The following is a 26,266-nucleotide window of genomic DNA, read 5'->3' on the forward strand; positions in this document are numbered from 1 at the left end:
ACTTCTTCTCAATCACCTTCATTGGCTCCTCCTGTCACGCTGAGCCCTATATCCTGGAGCTCCTGAGGTGCCATCTTGAGACTTCTTCCATCCTGTAGTGCCACTCTCTTCTGGGGCCATCTCCTCCAGCCCTGTGGCTTCAAATCTTGTCTGGATGCTGATTGCTCCCTTACTCAACATCCACAGTGTCTTCCCATCCAAACCCCTTGCCCGACCTGGATTTCCTCCCTCATCTCCCACTGATCTCCTCCCCACCAGCACCACTCTGGCCAGAGGTATTCATGCCCTTTCCTGATGATGCCGGGCTTATTCCCACCTCTCAGGCTATAATCAGTCCTCTGCCTGGGACACTCACCCCCAATTCACTGACAGTCAGTCTATTCTAGAGAACACTGGTGAACCAAAGAGAAACACAACCCTGGAGAGTTCCAGGCACAGAAGGAAGACAATGTGAATGCAGAGGAGAAAAGGTCAGAAAGATATGGAGGCAGGGGGACAGATTTCCACGCCTGTAATATGGGTCTCCATTCAGTGTCCCTTCCTCAGAGACCCTCCCTGACCACTGCTCCCAAAGCCCCCCTCATTCTCTATCCCTTACTTATTACTGTTGAAATTATATCATCTATTTTCTGTGTTATCTGTCTTCCCCTCTAAAAAATAAGTTTTATCAAGACGAGGGATTTTATCTTGCCCATTTCTATATCTCAGAGCCTAGAGTTGTGCCAGCCCATGGTACTAGGCACGTCATAAATACTCATTTAAATGAATGAATAAACTATGTCCTTTTGGGGGCTAGAGCAGTAAATATTTTACTGTGATTACAATGGCATCTTCCATAGAAACACACACACTATAACCCAACCAAGATGCATCTATCTCAAGAGAGAAAGTTCAAAGATGAAATTTTAAATAAATATACCTAAAAATTACCTTCCTCCATCTACCCTCAGTGATATCTAACCAGGCATTTACACATAAACAAGAAGGGGAGGCTGGATCCAAACGAGAGAAGACACTATAAAATATTATTAGAATTTCATAGTGTCCCTGATATATTTTCTAAGTTTATATATTTCTTTGTCCATAGCCCTCATTTTCTCCTTCAAAGTACAATGTCCTAGTTGATCCTCCCGTCTTCAATCATTCTCCTGACTAACTCAATCTTTATATCAATAGCATTTGTGTTTGTTACAAGAACCCCTTTGAGTTACTCTCCATTGCATGGAAACACTTGATGTGGTCTTACGAATCAAGTCTCATTCCCATACTAAGCTTTGTGGTGTGTTTTGTTTTGTTTTGTTTTTCATTTTTTAAAACTGTGGTAAAACACACATGATAATATTTACCATCCAAAGCTATTTCTAAGTGTATAGTTTAGTTAGTTTAGTTAGTACCTTCACACTGTGCAACCAATCTCCAGAACTTCTCATCTCACAAAACTGAAACTCTGTTCCCATTAAACATCACTCCCACTCTCCCTACCCCAACACCTGAGCACCACCATTTGATTTACCATCTCTGAATTTGACCATTCTAGGTACCCTACAGGGCTTTTAGGCTGTTTTATGTTTTCCTTCCCTCCCATTCCTCGCTCATGTGGGCTGAATTGTGGTCTAAGTTCTACCCAAGTACATTGCCACAGCTGTAAACCAGCCCTCTCTCCTTCAGACACATGCTCACCTTACCCACTGGGCTCTAGCACATGAGATTCCCAGTTAGGACATTCTTCCTTCTTCTCCAACTATTCAAATCCTCCCCACCCTTAGAAATAATTTTTTATTTCCACCTCCTCCTTGAAAACCCTTCTGTCTACCCTAGTCCACACTAAACTCTGTCTTTCTGTAACTCATATTCCATTCATTGGAAACACGAAACATTTTGAATGTTCTAATTCCTCAGCTGTTCTGTGCAATATAACATTGCCTCCTCTAAAAATTTCTACATTTCCAAATAGGGACCGTGTCTCATAAGTCATTATATTTTCCACCTAGAATAAGTAGATATTCAACAAATTTCAACAAAAATTGAAATCATAGATAATTCCAACTTTCACAAAATTTTAAAGTAATTTGAATCATTCTGCAGCACCACTGGGCAATTTTTACATACCCTTTTCAAGAAAATTCAGTGATAGCTGGCAACTTGGTCTAATTTTTTATCCGATCGCTTAGATAAAAGTCTGTTCTAGCATGGTTCTAGCCGAGTCAAATTTATAAAGATGCACTCATGAAATGAGCTCCCATGATCATCTCCCAGACTATTCAGAAATTGATTGCATAAAATAAAATTGAAAACCAAGTCTACACTTCTCCCATTCAATGCCTATCATTCAGTCCATTCTTCTCACACTAGTAAAAAGACCTAGAAATGTAAAATCATTATAAAGCGGAGACACTGGGAAGTAGAGCAAAGGTGAACCAGGAGCCTGTCTCCCTTGGATCATTTTCTCACCCACCTGTGTAAATGAACCTCCCTGGAGCTCCTTTGCAGAACTGTTTGGATTTATAAGATAATGTCACTTCCACTACTCCAGGGATGTGCCGAGGAGGGGTCTGCACTCTGATGGCATGAGGAGTTATTAGCTGAGGAATGAAGAGGCAGAGAAATAAAATACCTCTTATACAAGTTATCACCGAGGCTACAGAGGACAGGAGCATCTCTAACGACAACCCCCCCCCCCCCCCACCACCACCCAGGGACAAACTGGCTGTACTCTTGGCGCCAAAGGCCCTGTCCCTCTCTCTCACATTTCTCCCTCCCACCCTGGAATGTCCTCTCAACTTAACCTGTCCAGATCCTTGCCTTCCCAACAGCCCAGCTCAAGACTGCCCCCACCTCCAGGGCCCATCCCTATATTCACTCCCTCCCTGTTTCCTACACTGCTATTCTCTCCTGTAGTGACTTGGCAATTCCCACATTCAACCTAGCACTGTTACTTTTCTTTTTGTAATGTCTTGTTGGTTTTCTCATTATGAAACTAGAACATACGCACCTTACAAAATTAGGAAATTACAGAAAAATATGAAGAAAAATATTAGCCTTGTGTAACCCAGAGATGGCCATTGTTAATTCTGGTGTGTTTCCAAGACTTTTCTGTGGATGGCTGTTATATAATGAGATTTTATATCTGTAGACACCATTGTCCTGATTTTTTTTTTCCACTTAGCAACATTCTCCTGTGCTATTAGAACTTTTTCAAAACCAAATTTTTAATGGTGGAATTGAATCATTCTCCTATTATTCAATATTTAGGCTGTTTCTAATTTTTAGGCTATATTCTAATATTTAGGCTGTTTCTAATTTTTTACAATTATAAACAATGGTGCAATAAATATTTATTTTTTAAGGGATCCATGCCTACAATAAAGTGTAGTTTATGTCTTAATTCTTGGTGCCTTGCTCATAGTAGGTTCTCAGTAATGCTCATTCATGTCACTGATGCTCCAGGAATTACATTTCCCCAAATCAAAACCATCTTTGGGCCAAAGAAAATCAGGGAAGCCAGTAGCCTTTGCCTACCTCACTCCATACAAGCATGGTCCCAAACACCACTTGGAGGCCATCAAAGAAGTTGTCTCCAATGATGATGACCATGGCTCCTCCTGTGGTCCAGCCTTCACTTGGGCTAATGGCTTTGATGCAGGGGGTAGCTAAGAATATAGAAAAGAAAAAGTCAAGGCTGTACTTTGTTGGTTGAAATCTGAAGTTTTGAGGATTGGTTGCTCTTGCAAGCTGTTGGTTATCCCAGGTTCAAGTCGATCTTTGCTGACTTGCCATCATTCCCTAATTGGTTGTTGGTTTTCACCAGATCATTAAAGCTTAATGACTTGACCACTATGTATGAAAACGTGGAACACTTAACTAATTGTGCCAGGAGTGTTTTTAAAACCATGTTGTTTTTCCCCATATTTTTATAAGTTGATTACACTGGAAATGTGTAAATCCCTTTTCTCTCCCCACCTCCTCTGCCCCAAGACGTTAAGATTTACAAGGCCTGCTAATGTGCTAGAGAGAAGGAGAAAGTAAAATCTATCATAGTTGGGGTTTTTTTCAACTCTATCAAGAGACAATTTCTAATCACTTTCCTAACTTTGTAGGACAGATTTAGCACCCCCCCCCTTCCATATGTTCAAGGCCTCTGGACTTTGCATCCCAACAGGAACCCAATATGGTTTTCAGGCCATAACTAAAGTCAATCCATCACTCCATTTCCAAAGTTGACAGGGTCAAAGGTGGAGGAGAACTTTGGCAGGACTCCAAAAACATGAGCCCCCTTTGAACAGCCAGTCAATCACATCCAATCAGTCAAAAGAAACTGGATGGGTTCCTAGTTCTGAACCCTGGGATTTTCTTCTCCCCTTTCAGTGCCCACTGTGGGAGAATTAACACCACTCCAAATTCTTTACTGATTCAATCATTTTCTTTCAGTTCATTAATTCCTATTTAAATTGATACAAGACACATTTTAAGGGCCAAGCTGAGCTGGGAGCTGGTGGGTAGTATACAGCAAAACATCACACTAAAATAGTAGCCTAGGTTAGCCATTCACCCTATATTATAAAGCCTTACTAGCCCAGTGAGTTGGGGAGTGTAAAAGATGGAATTTACTCAGGTATTTGTCAGTTATCTTCCTTGATATGCTTTAATTTTTTTGGACAACTTGAAGTTGAACAGTTACCGGTATTTCTGACGACTTTAATGCACATGGAAAAGTACCCAGAGCAGATCATGATTTCTTCTTGTCCAAGCAAACAAAAATCAATTAGTGTCAATTTCATTCTGCACATTGTTTTGTTCTGGCCACAATCTGTTTAAGGGCACATCTGACACTTATTCATACACGTCTGCACTGTAATGTTGCTGTTTAACTAAGATGTCATAGGCTTAGGTTTGCCTCAATGCCCGTCTAGCAAAAAGAAAAACATAGGACTGGATGGCAGAGGCAGGGATACATGGAGGCCAGAGTGCCGGCTGGGAGGCATGCGGGGTTGCAACAAAACAGGCAGGAGTCAGTGTTTACAAGTTCACTTAAAACCCACATGATCTTGTGTACTTTCTCCATGCCCTCCCAGAGAGAAATTTAAAATTCAAACCAAGACCATGGCGGAGACCTTGATTTGTTGGCCCATTCTCAGCCGGGATGACAGGCAGCCTTACCTTCTGATGGGTCCAGCCTTCTTGCTCGCCGGCCATGCTTGGAGTTGTTATGAACAAACATGTTGTCGGAAACAGCCAGCACATGTCCATCCACGTTCACCGTTGTTGACAACACAACCTGCATAGTTAAAGTAAAAAATTGGCGGGGGGAGTTAGCTGTACATAAAGTAGGAAAAGTCACAGTCTACTGTCTTGCAGACTTCCCTATGGCTAATAAGAGATGGAACAGAATCTTGGGCCAGGGCCATGCCCTTGGCATCTCAACAGGTCATCCTCCCCCTGTGATTATGGCCGAACTTCCTGGAAAAAGAGGCCACACTTCACTCGGATGCTGTTACTTATTTGCGTTCAAGGCATGCCCTGGTGATGGAGTGGGGTGATGGAGTTCTCTCTTACAGGACCTGGACAATCCATTCCCAGCTGACCCTGGAGCTGTGGTCACGCCAAGGAGCCAACTGTGTGCACTCGGGAAGGGAAGACCACAACACCAGCTGGGAGGACATGTCTCCCAGCTTGGCAATGGGTTCTCACACTTCTAATGGCTGCTGATGTCATGCTGGGCACAGAGATGGGTCTGAGGAGCCGTTGGTGGGTTGTCCCCACCCGCTAGAGAGCAGTGGCAGAGAAGCTCCGATTTCTGGTGAGGAGATGAATTTGCTGGAATTCGGTGTTGAAAATGTAGGATATTTAGTAATCTAGGCAGAGGGAAGGGAATATTTGGGTGTGGGGCAGTGGAAGAACGTGGATTGGGAGTCAGAGAGAACTAAAAACACAACAACTGTTGTTTTGCCACCCGGTAACGTGAGACAAATTACCTCACCTTCTCTAATCTCCATTTTTCGCATCTGTAAAACGTAATCAACAATGACTATCTCCAGGGCTCAATAAATAAACTAAGGATAAAATAGGATATTACATGTAAAGCCCTAGGTGCAGGGCCTGGTGCATGCCACACAGAGATGAGTTCCCCTCTAACTGCCTCTCCTCTGCCTCGTTTGGCCTGTCACCAGGACAGGCGACATTACTCATTGAGCCCCTTCTATAGTGTAAGCTCTGAGGGAGGCTCTAGAAAGGCAGACACACAGGCTGGACGCTATCCTCAGAGAGCTCGCTTTTGGGTGATCAAGTAGAGTTCGATCTGTGTGCTGTAGTTCCAAGAGGCAGAGGTCAGGGAAGACCAGAGCCGTTGGGAAAGTATAGAAGAGGTGTGTGGACTTGAGTGCACCCTTTACCTACTTGACCCAGGAGGATGGGCTGTCTTAGACATGAGTCTGTGTGTCTGTTTTGCATGTAATTTTTTTGGAGAAAATAACTTGTTATATACATTTTCATATACAAACACACACACACACACACACACCCTCTGAAGGAAAGGCATTGAATAGGTATGTAATGGGAGCTGTATTTAAAAAATGACTCTTCCTGTCTACTCCCAAATTAAATTTGCTGATATTCTACTTATAATTTTTCTGCCACCCTTCCTTCTCATGAAATGAAGGTGAGGGGAACCTCGGCTCTACTTTATCTCTAATGTGAAGTAAGATTCATTAGATGGCATTTAAAATTTTCAACTGTGAGTAATTTCAAGCAAACAAAGTGAATGGGGTAGTATAATAAATCCATCCTTTTTTTTTTTAAGGTGAAATTTACATACATTGAAATGCACAAATCTTAGCTGCACAGTTTTTTTTTTTTTTTTTTAAGATTTTATTTATTTATTTGACAGAGAGAGATCACAAGTAGATGGAGAGGCAGGCAGAGAGAGAGAGGGAGGGAAGCAGGCTCCCTGCTGAGCAGAGAGCCCCATGCGGGACTCGATCCCAGGACCCTGGTGCCCCAGCCACCCAGGTGCCCCAGCTGCACAGTTTTGACAGATACGTCCAGATAAGACAGACATCAGGGTACAGAACATTTCCATCTCCCCAGAAAGTGTCCCTTTTCAGTCAATCCTCCCCACTCCCTAACCCCCACCCCAAGGAAACCCTTCTGAATTTTTTATTTTTTACCTTCAATGGAGTTTTAGATGGTAGCTTTTAATTTTTTTAAATATATATTTTAATATATTAGAGGTTCAGGGGAACCCTTAAAAGCATGAGTCCCCAAAATGTTTCACCTAACCTTGGTCCCATGGGCATGACAGTAGCATACAGGAATTTTCCACAGACATCAGCGGGTTTCAATCATTCATCCCAAAAGCATTCACTGAACTCCCACTACATGTTGGGTATTACATCAGACCCTGGAGATTCAAAGACGACAGAACGTGTTCCCAGTCAGCTATGTGTCTCTCGCATACTTCAGTTCCTCTCCTGTGAATACACTACAGGTATGGTGTCCCCACCTCTCTGTGACATCAAAAGGAACTTAACAGAATCTCCGTTGTCATTCAGAAAATGATTGTCCATAGCCCATAATTCAGGGATGCACCCTGTCTAGCTCTGGGTCTGGATTGTCTCATGTCAACATGTTCAGAGTCTGGGGAAAATGCTTTCAGAAATTTCCTATCGTACGGTGGCCACCATAAGATGTAGACGTCCGTCGCTGTCCACGAGTGTTTGGAGGCCCAAGTCCTTGTCAGGACAAGCACAAGATGGCATCATAGTCAAAGGAAGAGAGAAGCCCAGGCTCCTGGCATGGGATTAAGGGGAGTATGAGGGTTGAAAGCATTCACCTCTGCAAGCGCTTACGCTCTGAAAATAACAGGAGAAGGTGGAGTAACAAGAGGAATCAGGTAACTTTTATAAATTGTGTGTGTAAACTGATTGACGTAGCTGCCATCTCCGGAAAGCCTAGAAACAAGAGGGCGCTTCAGGCTTTAATTGCTAATGAGCTGTGCTAGGCACAGGGAGGGGAACCCCAGGCTGTCTGAGGATTATGGGGAGAGAGAGAGCATTCTCTCTGAGACCATTTTAATTCATTCCACAAGCTTCTTGTCATACTGTACTTTCGTGCTCCACATGCATTCCTGCCACAAAATATGGGGCTTTCTTGAGCCAGCTGATTTCATCATTGTCCATTTGGGTGGAGTGAGATTCGGTTCCAAAGTGAACATTTCCCGAATGACATACCCTGATGGTTCAGATGCACTTCATTATTTTCTATTAACAATGGAAATAAATTTTAATCTCTTGCTGGCTAGCGCTGGCCTCTCATGACAGCAAGGGAATTAACCTGAATTATTTCAGTGTCTGCAAAATTTATTACAAGATTTTAAATTATGTCCAAATGTATGTGCGTGTGTGTGTATATATATAGATACGAGGCAAGTTCCCATTTTTAATATTTCAAATATCTTGGGCTGTGGGATATCTAGAAGAGTCTGTCAATTAAAGGGAACTGGGAAAACGTACAGAATTTAATCCTCCAACTTCAGCATGCAAAACAGGACGTGTTTGCTCATTGTTTTTATACACACACACACACACACACACACACACACAAACTAACGCAAATACTGATTTTTACATACATCCACTCTCCTTCTGGAAGAAAATGAACTACATTATGGAGGTGAAGATACATTTGGTCCATTCAAAGCTTTGAATTTAACTTGGTCCATTCAAAGCTTTGAATTTAACTTCCTTCCCTGTTTTCTGATGAATGATGACAACACTGATATTATTCTATTCAGACAAGTTAAAGTTTCTGAATGTTTGGGGACTAAAGGAAGTGGAATGTGCATTCCAGCGTCGTCTCACTCCCAGGCCTTCCCTTTCCACAAGCCAACTTCTTTCCCCTAGTGAGTATTTCCTGGGTCACGAAGGCTGACCTTTTCCATCTGGAATCAATCAGTCAACCCCTGACAACTTCCTGAAACACCTCACTCCATTTCCTGTTCTCCCCCCTTCTCTCTTTTCCCCTGGTTTGCTTCACTCTTCAAAACTGCAGGCCACAGCAGCTTAATGTTAGAGGGTCAGACACAGTTAGACTCCAAAACACTACACAAGGACACCTTTGACCTTCAAAAATCTTTACATCTTAGCTAAACAAATCAAGGTCAACATTTCTTACCATTACCTTGTTAACTATTTGTATGCATCTTTGCCAACGATCTTCTGATCATATAACCATCAGTACCACTTGTTCTCCCGAGCTCTTGAGCTGATCTGTTTTCAGGGTAGCAAATTTAGTCAAAGGGTGCTGTTTTGGAGGTAGCCGAAACTAGAAGTCATAGGCCTTATAACAAACATATGGAGAATATTGCCAACAAAGGAACTTCTATGTCTCATCAGTGTCTCCTATCACCTAAACCTGATACCTGGTCTTTTCTAAAGCTGTCAGCCTCTCTTGGCACTGCCGTTATGCTGGCATGGCCCAAAAGAATGCCAATTAGGAATACAGATGTCTATAATTTGTGTGGGACGGACCCCCGGTTTTTGCTGCTGACACTGTGACAGCGTTCATTTGTTTCTCATAGTTGAGAAATATCTGTATTTTAGCTCAAAGCTCCGAAGGGAAAGCCTGCAGGTCAGAAACCCAAGCTACCATAGATTACAGTTCTCCTCGACTGAGACATTTCAACACAAAAGCAATAACCCATGATACTCATGCAAATATTTTTTATGACATGGCACTTTAAAAAGACAAAATTCCGAGAGAGAGAAGTAGGGATCCATTGAAATTGCTTGCATTTTTTAAGTGGAAGTAGTTTCTCCAATTTTTGCGATTCCTTATTTTGTTTCATGTGATCTCGAATTTTAAGTGAGTTTTCACACAGAGCAACTGGAGAGTGGCAGTGTAGGTTCTGTTCTGAATCATTCGATTACATGGCAGTTTTAACCACATGAAGAAAAAGTCAGTAGCTCCCCTTGAAAAATACAAGACAGTTTTGAGACCGAAATCTGCAACTGTGTTAGCAATCTGCTGAAAGTACTCAAGAAAACGGATTAGCTTTCTCAAATTATTTTTTTTTTCTTCTCATTATCTAAAAGTACTCCCACGTCCCTCACTCTAATAATTTACACGAAGCAGGAGCTGAGTTGTAAAGCGCTCTTTCCTGCCCATACAAGGCCACGGTGGGAGTTACTCTTTAGGTGGGCACATCCGTTAATCTGTACAATCAGGTTTCCAATGGAGGAACGGCTCCTTTGGTATTGGAATGATAGCAGGCGACATGGGAACCCTTACCAACCTGACTTACTTACATAAAAATGCCCACCCATGGGGCATTTTTATGTCTCACTCTAAAATGTCTTCGGCTTTGTTGGAACATCACACTTTAAATTTTTTTTTTTTTTTTTTAACATCTCTCTTTCTCCAAGCTATAACTGTATGATTCGGTTGAATTACTCAAGTCAGAGGAACGACCAGCTTGGAGTCTACCCCCAGCCAGCCTTTCTCAGCTCATGCCCAGGTGTTCCTACAAAGGCCTTACGTCTCACATAGAAGGGTAAAGGAAAAAGAGAAGTCGTTATGAAAAATGTGTGGAATGACTACATGATCTGCTCTTTGAAACAGATGAGTATCCTAGCGTCTGTACCCACGGGAGAATAATTGCACTGGGTTAGAAACCTTCCCATACGGATCAGAGTCCTTGCTTTGAAAACACACCTATTTCAACCATTTGGCGGACACATTTCCCCTCCATTTCAATGAAGGTCATGTACCTTCTCGCTGAACGTGGATCTTTGGTAGTTTAATCTCAGTAAAGCCCGGATGTGTAGCATTTAGAGCACACCCGAGGTGCAAGGCTTTCTGATACCTACCCACAAACACGCATCCACCAAGCTAAATAAAATGGTCTTGAAAATTCCTGTTATTTTGCCAAGTATGGAAAAAAAATTCTTTATGACATTTTACATCTGGAAATGGAATTAAATTCATGATGTGCTTTTCCCTTATAACTGTTCAGTTGCTATATATGTTATTTCAGCTTTCCCAAAGCGTAACTATTATGTGGGATTTTATTTTCCACCTGTGGTAGGAGGAAAGAGACATAGAGACCATTAAAGGGACAGAGAAAAGCAAGACAGACTTCTGGTTGTGCTGGCAACCAAGTCTGGAGTCTACACCATGAGGAAAAAATACTCCGTTGGTGTTTTTATACACTGGCTAATTTTCACATTCGACAAGGGGACTCTGATGAAACAATTTTGTCTAAGCCTCCATTAATCCAACCCAGGCTAACAACAAACAATTGGCTACTGCAAATTGTTTCTCCCCACCACTTTATTCTTGGCACACATCGTATTTTCAAACCAGATTTAAAGCCTAGATTCTTCTTTGTTACTGGACTCCAGGGTCTCCAAAATTACCTTTAAACACCTACCCCACAAGTATGGATTTTGTCATCTTTTTTTTCTTTTTTAAAGGAATTCCCAGAATTCTTAGCAATCACTGTTGTTTCATATTCCCTAAGGCTAAATTTTCTGTTCGTTTAAGGATCAAGTGCCAAACGAGAGAACACGAAGTTGATTGCTGTCGAGACAGATGTGGGGCGTGGGGGAGCTGCTCACACCAAGGGAGGGGAGACTGTGGCATTAATGATATAGCTCCTGAGAAGACACTTTCTTTAGTAAGAAGACAGCCCTATGTTTTGATCAGTCAGATGTGGTTTTTGACACTCCCGGTGACGTTCCCAGTGACACGGTACTGCTGCGTGCAATGGAGACTCACAGAAAACATTGTCATGACTTCAAGGAGCTTACCAGGGAGTTGATGAAGCATAACAAACACTACATATAATCAGAAGAGATGACTAGATAGCAATGCATAACTGAGGACTAAACTGTGTGGCCACCGTATAATCCAGGAGCCCAGAGGTGAGAAAAATGAACCTATAATGAAGGCGGTGACTATCAATTCCATCAAGGAAATGAGATTTGAGAGAGGCCTTGAAGAGTTGAAAAAGTTTTGTTACACAACTCGAGGTCACTGAAATCATTCTTCTGGCACTTAAAAAAATAAAATCTAATTGGCATAAGCGCAGTAGTATACTGAAGACCATTTCCACTGGCACGATTTGCAAATTTGGCTTAGGATAGCCATCTTTTAAGAGTTTGTTTTTTAAAAACCAGTTAGAATGTGGCAATTTTTTTTCAACCAGCCTCTCATGTCATCAGGAAGCCTGCTTTACTACTAAATTTCCTTGATTTACTAAAAATCAAATGGCAATTTTTTTCAACCAGCCTCTCATGTCATCACAAAGCCTGCTTTACTACTAAATTTCCCCCATCTCAAAGGTCATACATAGACACTGGCTACATCTACCCTACCTCATTTATTCCATTGAACCCATTGCTTTCCCCAAGTGGGATGGTTATGGTCAAGGGCAGTATTTTACTAGCAAACATTTTGAGAGCCACAGGGGAGCCTTAACATATTTGATGTAGTTCTTGACTCGCTGGGCCATTCTCTTCCACCAAACCCTGCCCCCCAGGGACCTCATGAATCACCTCTCGTTCATCAAAAACCAGGAGCCTGTAGTCCCCATAAGCAGCTACAAACCGATGTACTCCTATTGCAAAACTAAGAAAGCTTTGCTTTCCAGGAAGTTCTGCATCTGATTGTTCTGGAATGTGTTTGGTGTTAGGCTTTAGCACCCAAATTTGAGTCTCCTAAAATGTTTCAGCCTTTAAGCTTTGTTTCCACCTGCCTGAAATCTGACAATCTTGCCCAAGAGTTACACGCAGGCAGCTACTTTCTATTGCTTCTCTTCCTTTTCTCCCATGAATAACTCAAAACACATTCCCTTTGTGGGTTGGTTAAAATTTATATCACCCTGGCTCTTGTCCCCATTTGAGATGCAAAAAGGCATGGAGTAGGGATGGCAGAAGGGTATCCTATGAGAAGACAAAAGCTTGAAGTAACGCACAGAAAACCTTCCCTAAGCTTAAAGCACTGGACCAAGGGAAATATCCTCAGACCCTCAGAGGTTTTTTGTTTTCTTTTTTCCTGACTCCAAGTAGATAATTATTATTTCTCAGACTATCTGGTTTGTTTTACCACCAGATAATGGACTCACCTGTTGATTAGAGAGGCCATAAGTCAAGTGATTTTCATTATGAGCTTTAAAACTGCTGCTCGGTAGCACAACAACCTTCAAATGGTGCATGAGATCACAGAGCAGCTGGAGTAGCTCTTGAATTGAAAGATCTGAACTGAAGAGACCTGCAGGCAGCTGGAGCTGTGTTAAATTTTTACCATTTGGAGTTAATTTAAACTCTCGTTTCCCTCTTCAATGGGTGTGAGAGAAACACTCAACGTTTTTTATTTAAGGAAAATAGATGGTGGTGCCATTAAAAAGTTTTATATAAGAACTGGGGGTTTAAGAAATCATAAGAGTTTGTTGGATGGCTCTTGGCCCCGTTCCAAGACATGAGTAGCCGTGCCCTTTGCTCCTGCGTCATTCAGTCAAACAGACTGGTGGCTAATGCCCCGCTGTGTGGACTGGGTGTCTCTGTCATCCACATTAATTTCCCCATTGTTCCCGTGCAGTGGCTGCATCCAGGCCCAAGACCTCTCACAGTATCAACTACCCCACGGATGCCAGTTGGTGCTCACATGGCCTCACTTCCTTTCTTCATCCTGATAGAGATCTTTGCGTCTTCCATTCCCCTCTCCCCGCCACCATGCACTGCTCTCTCTTCCTCAGATGTCTGACAGACCTGTTAGCTGTGTCCCCCCACAGCACAACTCTTTCCCTCACCCCCTCTAAGGACCCTCAAAATTCCCTTTGTTAGGCCCATCCTGGAGGCATGTGCAGAGCCCCCATAAATAAGAATCAGCTCAGCCCTGATGTCCCTCCCTAGTCTGGATCCCAAAATAACTTTTCTTTCATTGCAAATGTCTGCATGTGCTCCCCATCTATCTTGACCTTTTATGTCTTGAGGCAACAGATGGCAAGACCTTCCAGGATATATTTCTTAGTCTTCTCCCTAGAATAAGTACATAAAAAAATGATGATTTTGGTGGACCTAAACTAAAAATGGAATAATTTAGGGGTGAATCTGAGACACACAAGAGTCACTCAGAAAAGTTCAGCAAATGATGGTAAGAATCTTATCCTCACTACATGAAAGCTATAAGTTTGTAAATAAAGGAGTTTATTTAAAATTATCCTAAGGTTAGAGATATAGCCAGGTGCATGCTCCTAATTCCAGAATGACTAACAGGCAAGTTGGTGTTTACCCGTGTGATGGAAAATACCCCAGGCCTCTACAGTGATCATGCCTGCTTAAAACAAAGTCTTATTGGGGTGCCTGGCTGGCTCAGTGGGTTAAAGCCTCTGCCTTCGGCTCAGGTCATGATCTCAGGGTCCTGGGATCGGGCCCTACATCGGGCTCTCTGCTCATCGGGGAGCCTGCTTTCTCCTCTCTCTCTCTCTGCCTGCCTCTCTGCCTACGTGTGATCTCTGTTTGCCAAATAAATAAATAAAATCTTTAAAAAAAATAAAACAAAGTCTTGTTGAGGCAAAGGAAAATAACTGGCACCCAGATCTTGAATGTTCTCAATACCAACTAAGTGAGTGATCTGCTGACATCAGTGTCGTGTTATAGCTGATACCATGGAAAACTTAGAAAGCCACTGGGAAGAGCATCTACACTTACTATCATTATAATGGCAGGCATCCCTGAGATTCTACCTCAGTTGCCCATGACCACAGCACTAAGTCTCAGTACTCAGCACCAGCCAACTGGCATCACGCCAGGCCCCATGCTTCCAGGCAGGTCACTTGAAGACCACAGAGAAACGTAGCTAAGCTATGTGAGTCACTCGTTTGTCATATTCTCCTTATCTCCCCACTGGGAGGTAAGTCCCTCAAGGGTGGCAAATTATATCTGTTTGGCTTGTTGATGTATCTCTAGCACCTAGGATAGTTCCTGGCACACAGAGTGTCCTCAGTAATACCCAGTGGGTGGCTGGACTAATGAATGAGTGCATCAGTGTTTTCACCATGACTGGGAGGAGACCCAGTCCACCTATCTCTGAGAATGAGTTGGCAACAGTTGCCCAAAGGCCACCAACTTCTGTGTTTTAAAACCTGAATGTGGGCACAATATGTTTGACTTCTCCTTGTCTTGGCTTGGTTTTCTTCTGGATTTTCCAACCGCCTGCCCTCTACCCACAATGCAGAGAAATAAAGAATGGGGTTCATCATCTCTTAACAGGACTGTTAGCTTCAAGCAGACATAAATTTCTTTCTTTTCCTTCACTGAGCTGTTAATCTGGGTGTTTCACCCAATTGTTCCATTTCAATAAGGGCAGGAATGATTTTCTGCATGTATGGCCCATGGGGTTAGATACTTTGGGACCACAAAAAATCTTTCCTTTTTTCCCTTTATTTCTTCCTTTTTTTCCTTCTCTCTCTTAAAAAAATATTTAAAAACAATTTATTGAACTCTTTACAGTGGCAGGTATTATGCTAGGCACTGGGGAGAAATACAAAAATTTAAAAAAATATGTTACCCTCAAGCAGCACAGTCTCTTAGATGAACAATAATTGCAAGACAATGTGATTGATGGTGTGGTAGCAATGTGTAGAGAATGGAACAATAGCCCAGAAGAAGGAGCCAATGAATCTGCCAGAGAGAGTCTGAAAAATGCCTCAAAAAGTAGGTGCCATTCACGTATAGTCTTAAAGCATGGGTAAAAGTCACAAATTAAAGGGGGCAAAGGGATCTCAGGCAGAGGGGCAAATGTGTGGAAAGGTTCAAGTAATAGTCCACGTAATAGAAATCAGTGAGGTGTGCCTAGTGAGCGGGTATATGGAAACAACAGGGGATGTGCCGGGTATGAAGATACTAAGCAGCCGTGCCTTTCCAAATCTGAGCTTTAGGACTGGACAAGGAAGAAGGAGAAGCAAGGACCTATTGCAGTTGTGTTCAGGAGAAGAGATAGACTTAGCATATACTTAGGGGGAGGAAGTGACACTTCACCAATAAATGAGGAAGGCACGGATCCAGAGAGCAAGTATTGAATTCTGCCATGAACATGTGCTCATTAGTAACCCGAGGGAAGATGCCCAGGAAGAAGGTGGAGTGGGATTTCTGCAGCTCCAGAGAAGGCTGAGGTCTAAGGATATGGATCCAGGAGTCACCTGGAACAGATGGCACTTTTAAGAAGGTGGGAAGATTATCAAGTGAACTCCCAAGGGGACAGGTCCCCTTTGTAAGAGTTAAATTACATGGAGGATACCCATTTGGTAGATGAATTTCATTTCCTTAGGTCAGGAGACCATGGAACCCTAAGAGATGTGGGAACACCTGACATTTTAAGCAAAGCTTGGCTTAAATGCAGCTTTTTTATGGCAATAGAATCTATAGCTTTTACCAAATTTTCAAAAAGATCTAAGCTAGAAAAGGATTAAAATCTATTGTGTTTTGATAAATAGGTATATGTATTTATTTATGTCTGAGATACTTGGGACTTGGACTGAATTAAAGAGAGGTTTGTTTCAGGCTTGAAAAAAATTAATGTAATGATTTTGTTCTCATTTGGTCATTATGGGAAAAAGAATACAAGTTCCACAAATGTTTGGGGACAGGGGAAAGAAGAGAGGTGGGAGAGAAGAGGGAGTTTGGTTGGATTCATGATTTGGTAAGAAGAATTTCCTATTTCTATGCTGTTCTCAACAAATCTCTACAAAAGAATGCTTCAGATTAAATATGTTTGATCAGCGGGTGCCGTAGCTTAGCTGGTCAAAGCTCCTCTCTAGGAAATATATTTGATCGATCATATAACAAAATGGAGGAACGAAGTAACTGTCTATATGGTTTTAAAGTATTATCTTTGTCATTCTGAATAAATATGTATTTCAGAAATTCCTAAGTTACCATTCCTTCAGATCCTCTCGCCATGACTACCTACAATCTCCGGTTTGGTTTCATATTTTGAACTTGATCCAGGTCTCTCACTTGATCATTACAGCACATAGTCAAGACTTTCTCCACAGTAGCCTTCTCCATGTAAAGAGTGCTCATTAAAGGTTATACTCTTAATAGAATCTGAGCACAGTATAAAAATTATCAATTATTTTGTACATCAAGGGGCACTATCAAGAAGGTGAGAAGACAGTCATGGAATAGGAAAAAAATACTTGCAAATCACTTATTTGATAAGGAAGGGCCTGGTATCCCAAATATATATATATATATATATATATATATATATATATATATATATATATATATATATCTTACTACTCAACAATAAAAAGATCCATAGCCCAATTTAACAATGAATAAAGGATTTGAACAAACATTTCTCCAAAGAAGATATACAAATAAAGGGCCAATAAGCACATGAAAAAAATGCTCACATCTTTAGGGAAAGACAAATCAAAACCACAATGAGATACTGCTTCACATGCATAGGATGGCTAGAAATTAAAACAAAAACAAAAGACCAAATAAAACAAAAAAAAAAAAACCCTAGAAAATAACAAGTGTTGGCAAAGATGTGGGGAAATTGGAACCTTCATACATTACTGGTGGGAATATAAAATGAAGCAGCCACTGTGGAAAACAGTTTGGCAGTTCCTCAAAAAGCTAAAGATAGAGTTAACATATGACTCAGAAATTCTACTCTTAGATATATACTCAAGAGAATTGAAAACATATGTTCACACACCAAAAAGCTTGTACACAAATGTTCATAGCAGCATTATTTATAAAAGCCTAAAAGTAGAAACAACCCAAGTGTCCGTCAACTGATGTAGAGATAAACAAAATGTGCTAACTTTTACAATGGAATATTATTCAGCCATAAAAAGGAATGAACTACTCATACCTGCTACAAGGATAAACCTGAAAACATGATGCTAAGAGAAAGAAACCAGACACGAAAATCCTATGTATTGTTGATTTGTATATTGTTGACATGTATTATTGAATGATTCCAATTATATGAAATGTCCCAAATAGAAGAATCCATAGACACAGAAAATGATGAATCCATGGTTGTCAGTGGGTGGGGAGAAAGGGGAATTGGGAGGGATGGGGTTTCATCTAGAGATGCTGAAAATGTTCTGGAATTGTAGGGTGGTAATGGTTGCACAACACTGTGAATATACTAAAGGTCACTGAATTGCACAATTTGAAATGGTTAAAATGATGAATATGTTATATGAATTTTATCTCAAGAAAAAAATTCCCACAAAATTGCCAATTAATTTTAGCTCTATCCCCAAAATAAGACAATTAGAATCTAATTGTCTAAAGTTAGTTTCATCTAAACTTAAGTTTAGTTTAATCTAAACTTAAAAAAAAATTCTTTCCCTTTCTTTGTAGAAGTCAAATATTTTCACATTGGATGAGAATCTCCCATCATTTTGAGATCAGTAGTATTTGTTCTAATGCTGTTAACAGCTCAGGCACACTGAAACATGAAACCATTACTTAGTAAATAATGGATAAAGTATAGGAAATACGAACATGTCTGTGCTTAGTTTGTACATTTCCAAAATTTGAGAAAAATAAAATACCAAGACATTCTGTTAAAAGCCTCTTGAAATTGATGGGAGCATTCTCAAATTTAAAAGTCTATGGAAATGGTGGTAAAGTAGGGGATAGGAATCCAAACTGCCAACCCCTCTTCCTACTTCTGTTTCTTCAGGAAGTGAAAGCCAAGCTTTGGCCATCAAGGTGCTCTGGAATCCTTTTGAATCTTGTACATTTTTTGGACTGATATTATTTACGTTTGCATTTGGAACACAAAACACCATCCACCTTCTCCCCGCACAATGCTCCGTGTGGTCCCCAAGAAAGCTCCTTTTACACCGTGCAAAAGGGGAAAATTTGTATGGTGGAGAGGAGGGGGTTGACTTTTTTAAGAGAGGCTGGTAATCATGTTAAATAACTAACCAAAAATGTCCCAGTGTCAGCAAGGCTGTTTGATGACCATGACATGGGGGGGGGGGATGACTTGAGGGTTTTTGTTTTTGTTTTTTTTTTTTTTTTTTACTAAGTAGTTTTCTCACCTTATGTGCGCCCATCTCCCCCGTTAACTCCCGAAGGACTCTGTTCCTAAGCCCCAGCAGCTCTCCGGGTGGCAGGCAGGAGCAGCCCCTTGACTGGCGCAATCCTGTGCTAAACGAGTGTATGTGACCCCTGGCTCAGAAATTATGAAGAATTTCAAAAAGCCAACAACTAGGCATCCACTTAGCAGCTGCCGACGGTGCAAACTCGTGGTCTGGTGGAAGGGGTTTGACCAGATAGACCCTCCTGGTTCCCGGTTCCACTGTACCCTTCCTGTGATTCGAGGTGAGTTACCAAACCCTCAGAACCTCACTGTTCTCACCGAAAATACGAGTCTAATATCCCCATCCCTCCCATGGCTGCCAGACTTTTTTTTTCTTTAAAGTCTCAAGCTTGGAGCTTGGATGCTATTGTTTAATGTGTTTTCCATGTTTCTACGGGGAAGGGCGCTCTCTATATTTCAACAGGGTGTACGAATGGCAGGAAAGCCTTTTGGCGGATTAAATAAGGGTCCTTCAAAGATTAAGGAAGGGGGCCAAGGGGCACTTCCTCTCATCTCCAACCTGACACACTTTGCCTCTCTCTGTGTTTTTATTAGCGCGTATCCTCAGTACATCAGTGGCAAGGGTGATGAAACCGGTGGCAGATTTAACTGCCAGGCAGCTGGGTCACTGTCCCGTGGGTCTTGTTGTCATGCTGCGATCTTAAAGTGACCACGGCTGTTTGGGCTGCTGCTTTCCCGAGGACTCTGAGAGAGACCACTGAATAGTTAATTGGTGGGAGAGGAAGGGAAGAGGCTGTTGCTTGCAGAGAGCACAGAGAAGCTGCTTTGAAAAATCCCAAAGTGGCTGAATATCAAGAACACGGGTCCTGCTGTGGGCAGCTGTGTGCACGAAGGGCAGCCCGAGGGCTGAAAATCAAATCTCCAGTCGGGGTTGGTGTCCTTCCCCTGGGGCCTGGGCAACAGAGGCAAAAGGCCTAAACACGACAAAATGCAGAAACCCTCCACGCAATGAGAGTTATCTGTATTGTTAGCAGCCTCCGTGAATAATGTTTTCTAAGGGGGGAAAAAAAGAAAGAAAGGAACAAAAGTGCTAAAGAGAGAGAAAACAGGACGACTTTTTGAACAGGGAGGAATGGCAGGCCCCTTACCTGAAACCTTCTCATGTCCCTCGGGTTTCCTGCTGTTTTCAAACAATTCTGATTGCACTTGAGGAAAAATTTTAGAAAGAATCTGTGAAGAGAAAACGATGTGTTACATGGTGGAGTAAACATTTTTTAAGAGAAAATAGATCTGCATTATATTAGATTTGATTTGAAAGGGATTGTATTTCATGTCTGGGGAGTTTCAGCCGGCCCTGCCTGGGAAGGAACACTGCTGACCTTCTGCAATTTGCAAATTTGGATGTTTGCGATCACACGCCGGCTCCAGCACCGCTGAGGCCTGCAAAGCGGTTCACAAGCTGGGCTCTGGTTTATATACCTGCCCCCCAAGCTGCAAGGGCACTCCGTCTCCCACAAATAAGGAGAGTGACTCCTGCCGTGCAAAAATGTCTTGCTCCGGGGGGAAAAAAATGGCATGACTTCCCCCAGAATCCCAGGGTTTCCCACGCATGTGGCTTTCCGCCGACCACACGCACCTCCGTGCTCACATACCTCACACACAAAGCACTCCTATTCTTTTTAACCAATGTATACAAAATCAGAAAACAGTAACGTTGCCATCCAAAGGCAGGTCAGTCTGTGCAGGTACACACTGGGGTTTTTAGGACTCGTAACAAGTGTGAATGTCCTCTCAGACCTTCTGCAGATTACCGGGAAAAATACAAAGTCACCGAATCACCGTCTGAGGTTATCATTCATCGTGAGGCATACTGGTAAGCCAACTGTCTCCAAAATAAACTATTTGTGCAATTTCTAAATTGGGCATTTTTAATCAGACAACTACGTCGAACCAGAAAAATGGCAGAGGTGACCTTTTCAGCCATTTACCTATTTAATGTTTGGGATTTTTGTTTCAAAACACAATAAGTTTTTCATTTATCTCACTTGCAGAGTCCTTTTCCTTAAAAAAAAAAAAAAAGAAGAAAAAGAAAAAAAGAAAAGAAAAGAAAAGAAAAAAATCCAGCTTTTGCAGTGTTAAAGTCCCAGGTGAGCTAGGCCTATTTCCCTTTCTGTTACTATGACAACGAAATTTTACCGCAGTCCCAAAGTCCCTCCAGAACTCTCACATCCATGCCTTGAATTAGAACTTTAAAGGAAAAGATATACATTTTTTCCTCAGGATTTACCAACAAAAATAAGTAGAAATCAACAATGCTTCCAAAAATTCTATTTTAAGGCAACGGCTGGTGAGATGCTCTCTGGGTGACCTTCTGTTTATTTTTTATTTTTTAAAGAATCACACAAAAGAATTGGACAGTGCTCCAGTTAATTGTATCTAGCACTTAAAGAAAAAAAAAAATCTGATGGAAAGATAAATAGTAAATGATCAAGGAGGAGAGAATGGGAACCGGGTTCTTCAAAATGATTTCTGTATCTGAGGATGTTTTACTCTAGATTTGCTAAAAATATTTGGCCAACTGCTCCTGACCCCTAGCTACAAATAAAGGTGGGGTGGGAATTTGGAAATAACAGCTAAAATTTTGTTCGTGATGTGGTAACATCTGCTTTTCCCTTCTCTCTTTTCATCTTGGCTGGGCCGGGAGGTTGGCACGACTTCCTGTGCCACGAAGGTATCCGGGTCTTCACCGGAGCTACCTCTGGAGCGACAGGGCAGAGGAATGCTCCACGTTTCTTTATTATTTGTTTGTTTGTTCCCTTTTGCTCCGCACTGCTTTATGCAGCGTTCAAATTCACAACCTGCTTTCGCTTCCTAAAGTGCTGTGAAACGTCTTCCAGTAGCACTCAGAGGTTGATCACAAGGCAAACATTTTATTTTTCTAAAGGGAAACGTCCTTGCACTTGTGCATTTACAGAAGAGGCGGCCAGAGTCACTCACAACCCACGGAGATGCTCTTACAATATGCTTCAAACTTGCTTTATTCTCATTCGGGTCTCCTTCCAAACAATAGCTCCCCCTCCCGCATCACATCTATCCTCCAACACCCCCAAGCGTGATTTACACCTCTTCCCCTCCTATAGCCAAATCAAGTGCTTTTTCTTACTGAGTCCTTGATTTGGGGAAAGTTTTGCTTCAACTGAGCTCCTTATAATGCACTGCCCGTGTTTGATACATTCCCTTACCTACCCGACCCTTTCTCTAAAACATATCTGGCGAAAACATTAATGTTCGTGAAGACATTATTAGATGCATGGTGTGGAAGGTGGAAAAGTGCAGAAGGAATACATGTTTACATGAAATCAAATTGATTTAGGGAAAGAAGGAGCCCGCTGAAAGGCTCGATTCAGTTTCAATTAGGACCCTTACCAGTTCTTTGGGTGGAAAATTTTGACTCTTTTGCTCGCCTGGAGTCTAAGTCTGTAACCCGCCCAGCCCCTGCACACTAAGGATATAATCTTCTGTTCATAAAGGGGAAGAGAGTAGTGGAGGAAGGAGAGATATGTGGGGAGAGAGAGAGGGAGAGAAAATTCTCTTACACTGTACACTGCTTCCTAAAAGAAAACATAGCTGCTTCTAAATGGCTAGTCCAGAAATTATGACCTGGATATTTTATATGTGAGCCTAAAAATTAATTTAAAGGAGTCCTGGGGGTTTACTGCTCTCTCCAATTTTTTCTCTTCTTTTTACTGCTAGCTTCCACCTCCCTCCCTTCCATCCCCCCAACCCACCCCCGCCCACCATGCTCAGGGGCTCAATACAGAACCCTTTACTAACTATACCATCCATTAACCACAGGGTGACTTGCAGGGAACAAATCCCCTGGGCCTGGATCCCTCCGAAGCCAGAGCTGCCTGGGAAATGTCAGCACTCTGCGCTCAGAAACGGGAAACCCAAATGAACTGCAAGATTCAGACCAAATGTGCAGATTCTCATCAGGCTGGAAGTTGTTATTTCCACTTTCTCCAAACAATGTTGACTACATAAATATCATAACCACTTAGCACAGTACACTTTGCAAAGCTTCTGATCTCACTCCTTAGGAGTGGACACACCAACAACAACAGGTTTATCCTTGGTCTCTAGATACACAGGAGTAGAGAGGTGGGATCAAAATGTGAACTCAAGCAGCACATTGCAACCTGGTTCCTAGGTCAGCTGGGGTGATGCAATGAACCAAAGGGCGTTTCTTCACTCCACACATATGTATGACATGCCGCATGGTAGTCTAGTCTTGACCTGAGCCAACTGTGTAACCAAATTAGCTCATTTCTCTGGGCCTCAGTTTGTTCAACTGGGTCTAACTGGCTTATCACTAGGGTCCTTCTAACATTAATATTCTGTGATGGCAAAGAAAAGTGTGTAGAGTTGAGAGCCTCCAGAAATGGCTACACTGAGGGAAGAAACCACTGAAGACAAAAAGACCACGATTTGCTGCAGTCCAGGGGGGGGCGGTGTGCAGGGTTTTCTGAAAGGTAGGTCAAACCCACTGATCTGAAGTGGTGGGGGGAAAAAGTAAGCATGGACTGCTGATCGGTGGGCAGTGGGGCATCTCGAGTGCAGAGAGAAAACAGGTCAGAGCAGGCAGTCCCCTGGGGCTTGACAGGCAAACTGTTGAGTGACCATCATCTTAGGCTCCCTTCTACATGCTCCCTTCTACGAGCAGGAGAAGGTGGCTCGGAACATCACCGATCAGAGCCATCTGTGTCCCTGCTCACCATCCTGTGTTGGTCCAGCAGCTGAAGGGTACAGGGATCACAGAGGAGATCCTTCGGAAGTTTGTCAGTCATCTACTCTGTGCCATACTCTGAGGCTAGGTGGAAGTACCTCATATACAATGCGCCATTTTTTTCTTACAACAACTTCACGACTAATGAATCTTTCATAGCTAGGAAAAACGAAGTCACCAAAAATTTAAGAAATTTGCCCAAGATCACACAGCTTGTCAGTAGCAGAAACACGGATTTGAACCTGGGTCTTTCTCACAGCAAGCTCCATCTGGCAGTCTGTTTCCTAAACCAATTAGATCGTGGTGACAGTTGCACAACTCTGTGAATACATTAGAAGCCATTGAACTGCGCACTTTAAATCAGTGAACTTTATAGTGTGTAAATTATATCTCAATATAGCGGGTTTTAGAAATTCAGAAAATGGTCTGAAAGAAAGAAGAAAGGAAAAGGGAAGGAAGGAAGAAAAGAAGGAAGGAAGGGAAATAATGAGAAGAAGAAGGACGGAGGGTGAGAAGGGGGGAGGAAGGGAGAGAGGGAGGAAAGAAAAAGAGCAATGTGAAGGATTCTGGTTTCTTGGAGAATGAGAAGACTATAGCATCCCTAGAAGAAAACACTAAGTCAAATAGAGTTGCATGGAAATAAATGCCTACTAATGAGAATCCTTGCTGAATTAATTGATTTAACCATTTGAGCAATTACAAAGTGTATAGTATATTCCACAAAGGTTCAGACACCATGGCAAATAAGATGGACCAAATCTTGGCTGTCATGGAGCACACTACCAAGCTATTCAAAATATGCTTCTTCAGATTCTGAGATGAATCTGGAGATCCCTGAATATGGGTCTAAGATTTCAGGGGACTGCCCAGCCACCCAGAAGTCTCTTTGTCTCGAAACCTCTGGAATATTGGAACACATAGCACTGTTTGAGAGTAGAATGAAAGTTCCTAGATGGGTCTAGATGTGTCCTGGGCCCTTCCCAAACAGAAACTGAGATTCAAACTAGTTGTACAAATAAGGTGAAAAGTCAAGGTCCAGGGGTGGGGGAAGAGAAGGAGGTACTGTGTCTAAAGCAAAGGAAGGGCAAATACTTAGTATTCATGCTGGATTCCGGAATTATAACCAATGATCTGATGGATACAAAACCTAGCCTGATTTTGCCCAGATTTGTGGTAGAGGTCATTCCATTCATCTCCCATTTGAAAGCCAAGATATAGCACCTTCTGAAAAATTGCAATACAAAAAAAAAAAAACGTTAAGGAAAGCACTGTGGGAAGGCATGAAAGCTTCTTTCAAGAGAAAGATTAGACAGGGATGTGTATCAAAGAATGTGAACTTAGCACTAGTAACAGCTACCATTAAGCAGAACCTTACTCTATGCAAAATAATATGTAGAATACCTTTCACTTTGAAACTTATTCCCTTAAAGAAATCTAATTCTGCCAACCCTAGGGATAACTCCTACAATGCCATGGTCACATCTTACACACCATGAGGACAAGAGCAACCCCATACTCTCCAAAAGCTAAGACCAGGGAGTGCTCGCTCTCTCTCCCTCTGCTGTGATGGCCACATAGGCAGGCTGGCTCACTGAAGTCTGACCTGTACATAGACTTGAATCAGCCTCACAAACCGTGTAGGTGTTTAAAAGCCTAAGGCCATTGATTTTTGAGGAAGACACATTTTATCTGGATTAACTGCTAACCCTCCTTTTCTAGAGTCCAATAAATTAAAATTCAATTGGCTTTCACTGTTTGTGTGTGCTTCTGAAAACACTTTAAAACACTCAGACCTTTCTAAGAACTGTCAAATAATCATTTCTAAAAACTACCTGGGATATCCTGGATGATAAAATCATATTTGAAAGAAATGGGCAGCCCTCTCCCAGGGCCCTGTCAAGTTTACATCCTTAAGGGGACTAGGCAGAGTCAGGGGTCTCATGCAGGATGGATATACCCCTGGAGCCATTTTCTCACTCGGGATGGCCAACATGGCAGCTCACTCTGCTTTATAAGGTAAGAAAACCCCTCAGTGTTAGGTTTCCACTAGAGACCAGTAAAAAACACGATGATAATGTTCCAGCTTTAATCTAGGTCTTAACTGTGATATCCTCTTTGAACCTTCCTACCACAGAAAGAATAAATTTTCCTCTCCCAAAAGCCTCCAGCAGAATCCAAATCCAGGCAGTTAAAGTAAGGTGAAGGGCGCCAGTAGGCCCCACGCTTGGCTTGAAAATGACATGCCCTATTGATTGTTTAGGTGTCAGCCCAATTGAGAAAGGGCCCTGAAGCTTTAGGGCTTTGTGAAGACTCTCGTTGAAGTCCACAAAAATGAAGACACTCTGGGAGGTCAAATTCCCCATTGGTTCTTGCTGCACCTTAAAAACTTGACAGTGGGGCATC

General features: G+C 42.1%; 1 protein-coding gene across 1 annotated transcript in view; it reads right to left on the reverse strand.

Moving 5' to 3' along the window:
• The window catches only part of EBF2 (EBF transcription factor 2), a 190,650-nt gene that overhangs the window by 36,527 nt on the left and 127,857 nt on the right, over window positions 1-26,266 (reverse strand). The window contains exons 7-10 of the mRNA XM_059393196.1: window positions 20,226-20,307; window positions 5,158-5,275; window positions 3,520-3,650; window positions 2,456-2,582 (exon numbers count right to left, since the gene is read on the reverse strand). Coding sequence (XP_059249179.1) covers window positions 2,456-2,582; window positions 3,520-3,650; window positions 5,158-5,275; window positions 20,226-20,307 — 458 coding nt within the window. The remainder of the gene's footprint in view (window positions 1-2,455; window positions 2,583-3,519; window positions 3,651-5,157; window positions 5,276-20,225; window positions 20,308-26,266) is intronic.

Source organism: Mustela nigripes, chromosome 1 (assembly GCF_022355385.1).
Source record: "Mustela nigripes isolate SB6536 chromosome 1, MUSNIG.SB6536, whole genome shotgun sequence".
Classification (NCBI taxonomy): domain Eukaryota; kingdom Metazoa; phylum Chordata; class Mammalia; order Carnivora; family Mustelidae; genus Mustela; species Mustela nigripes.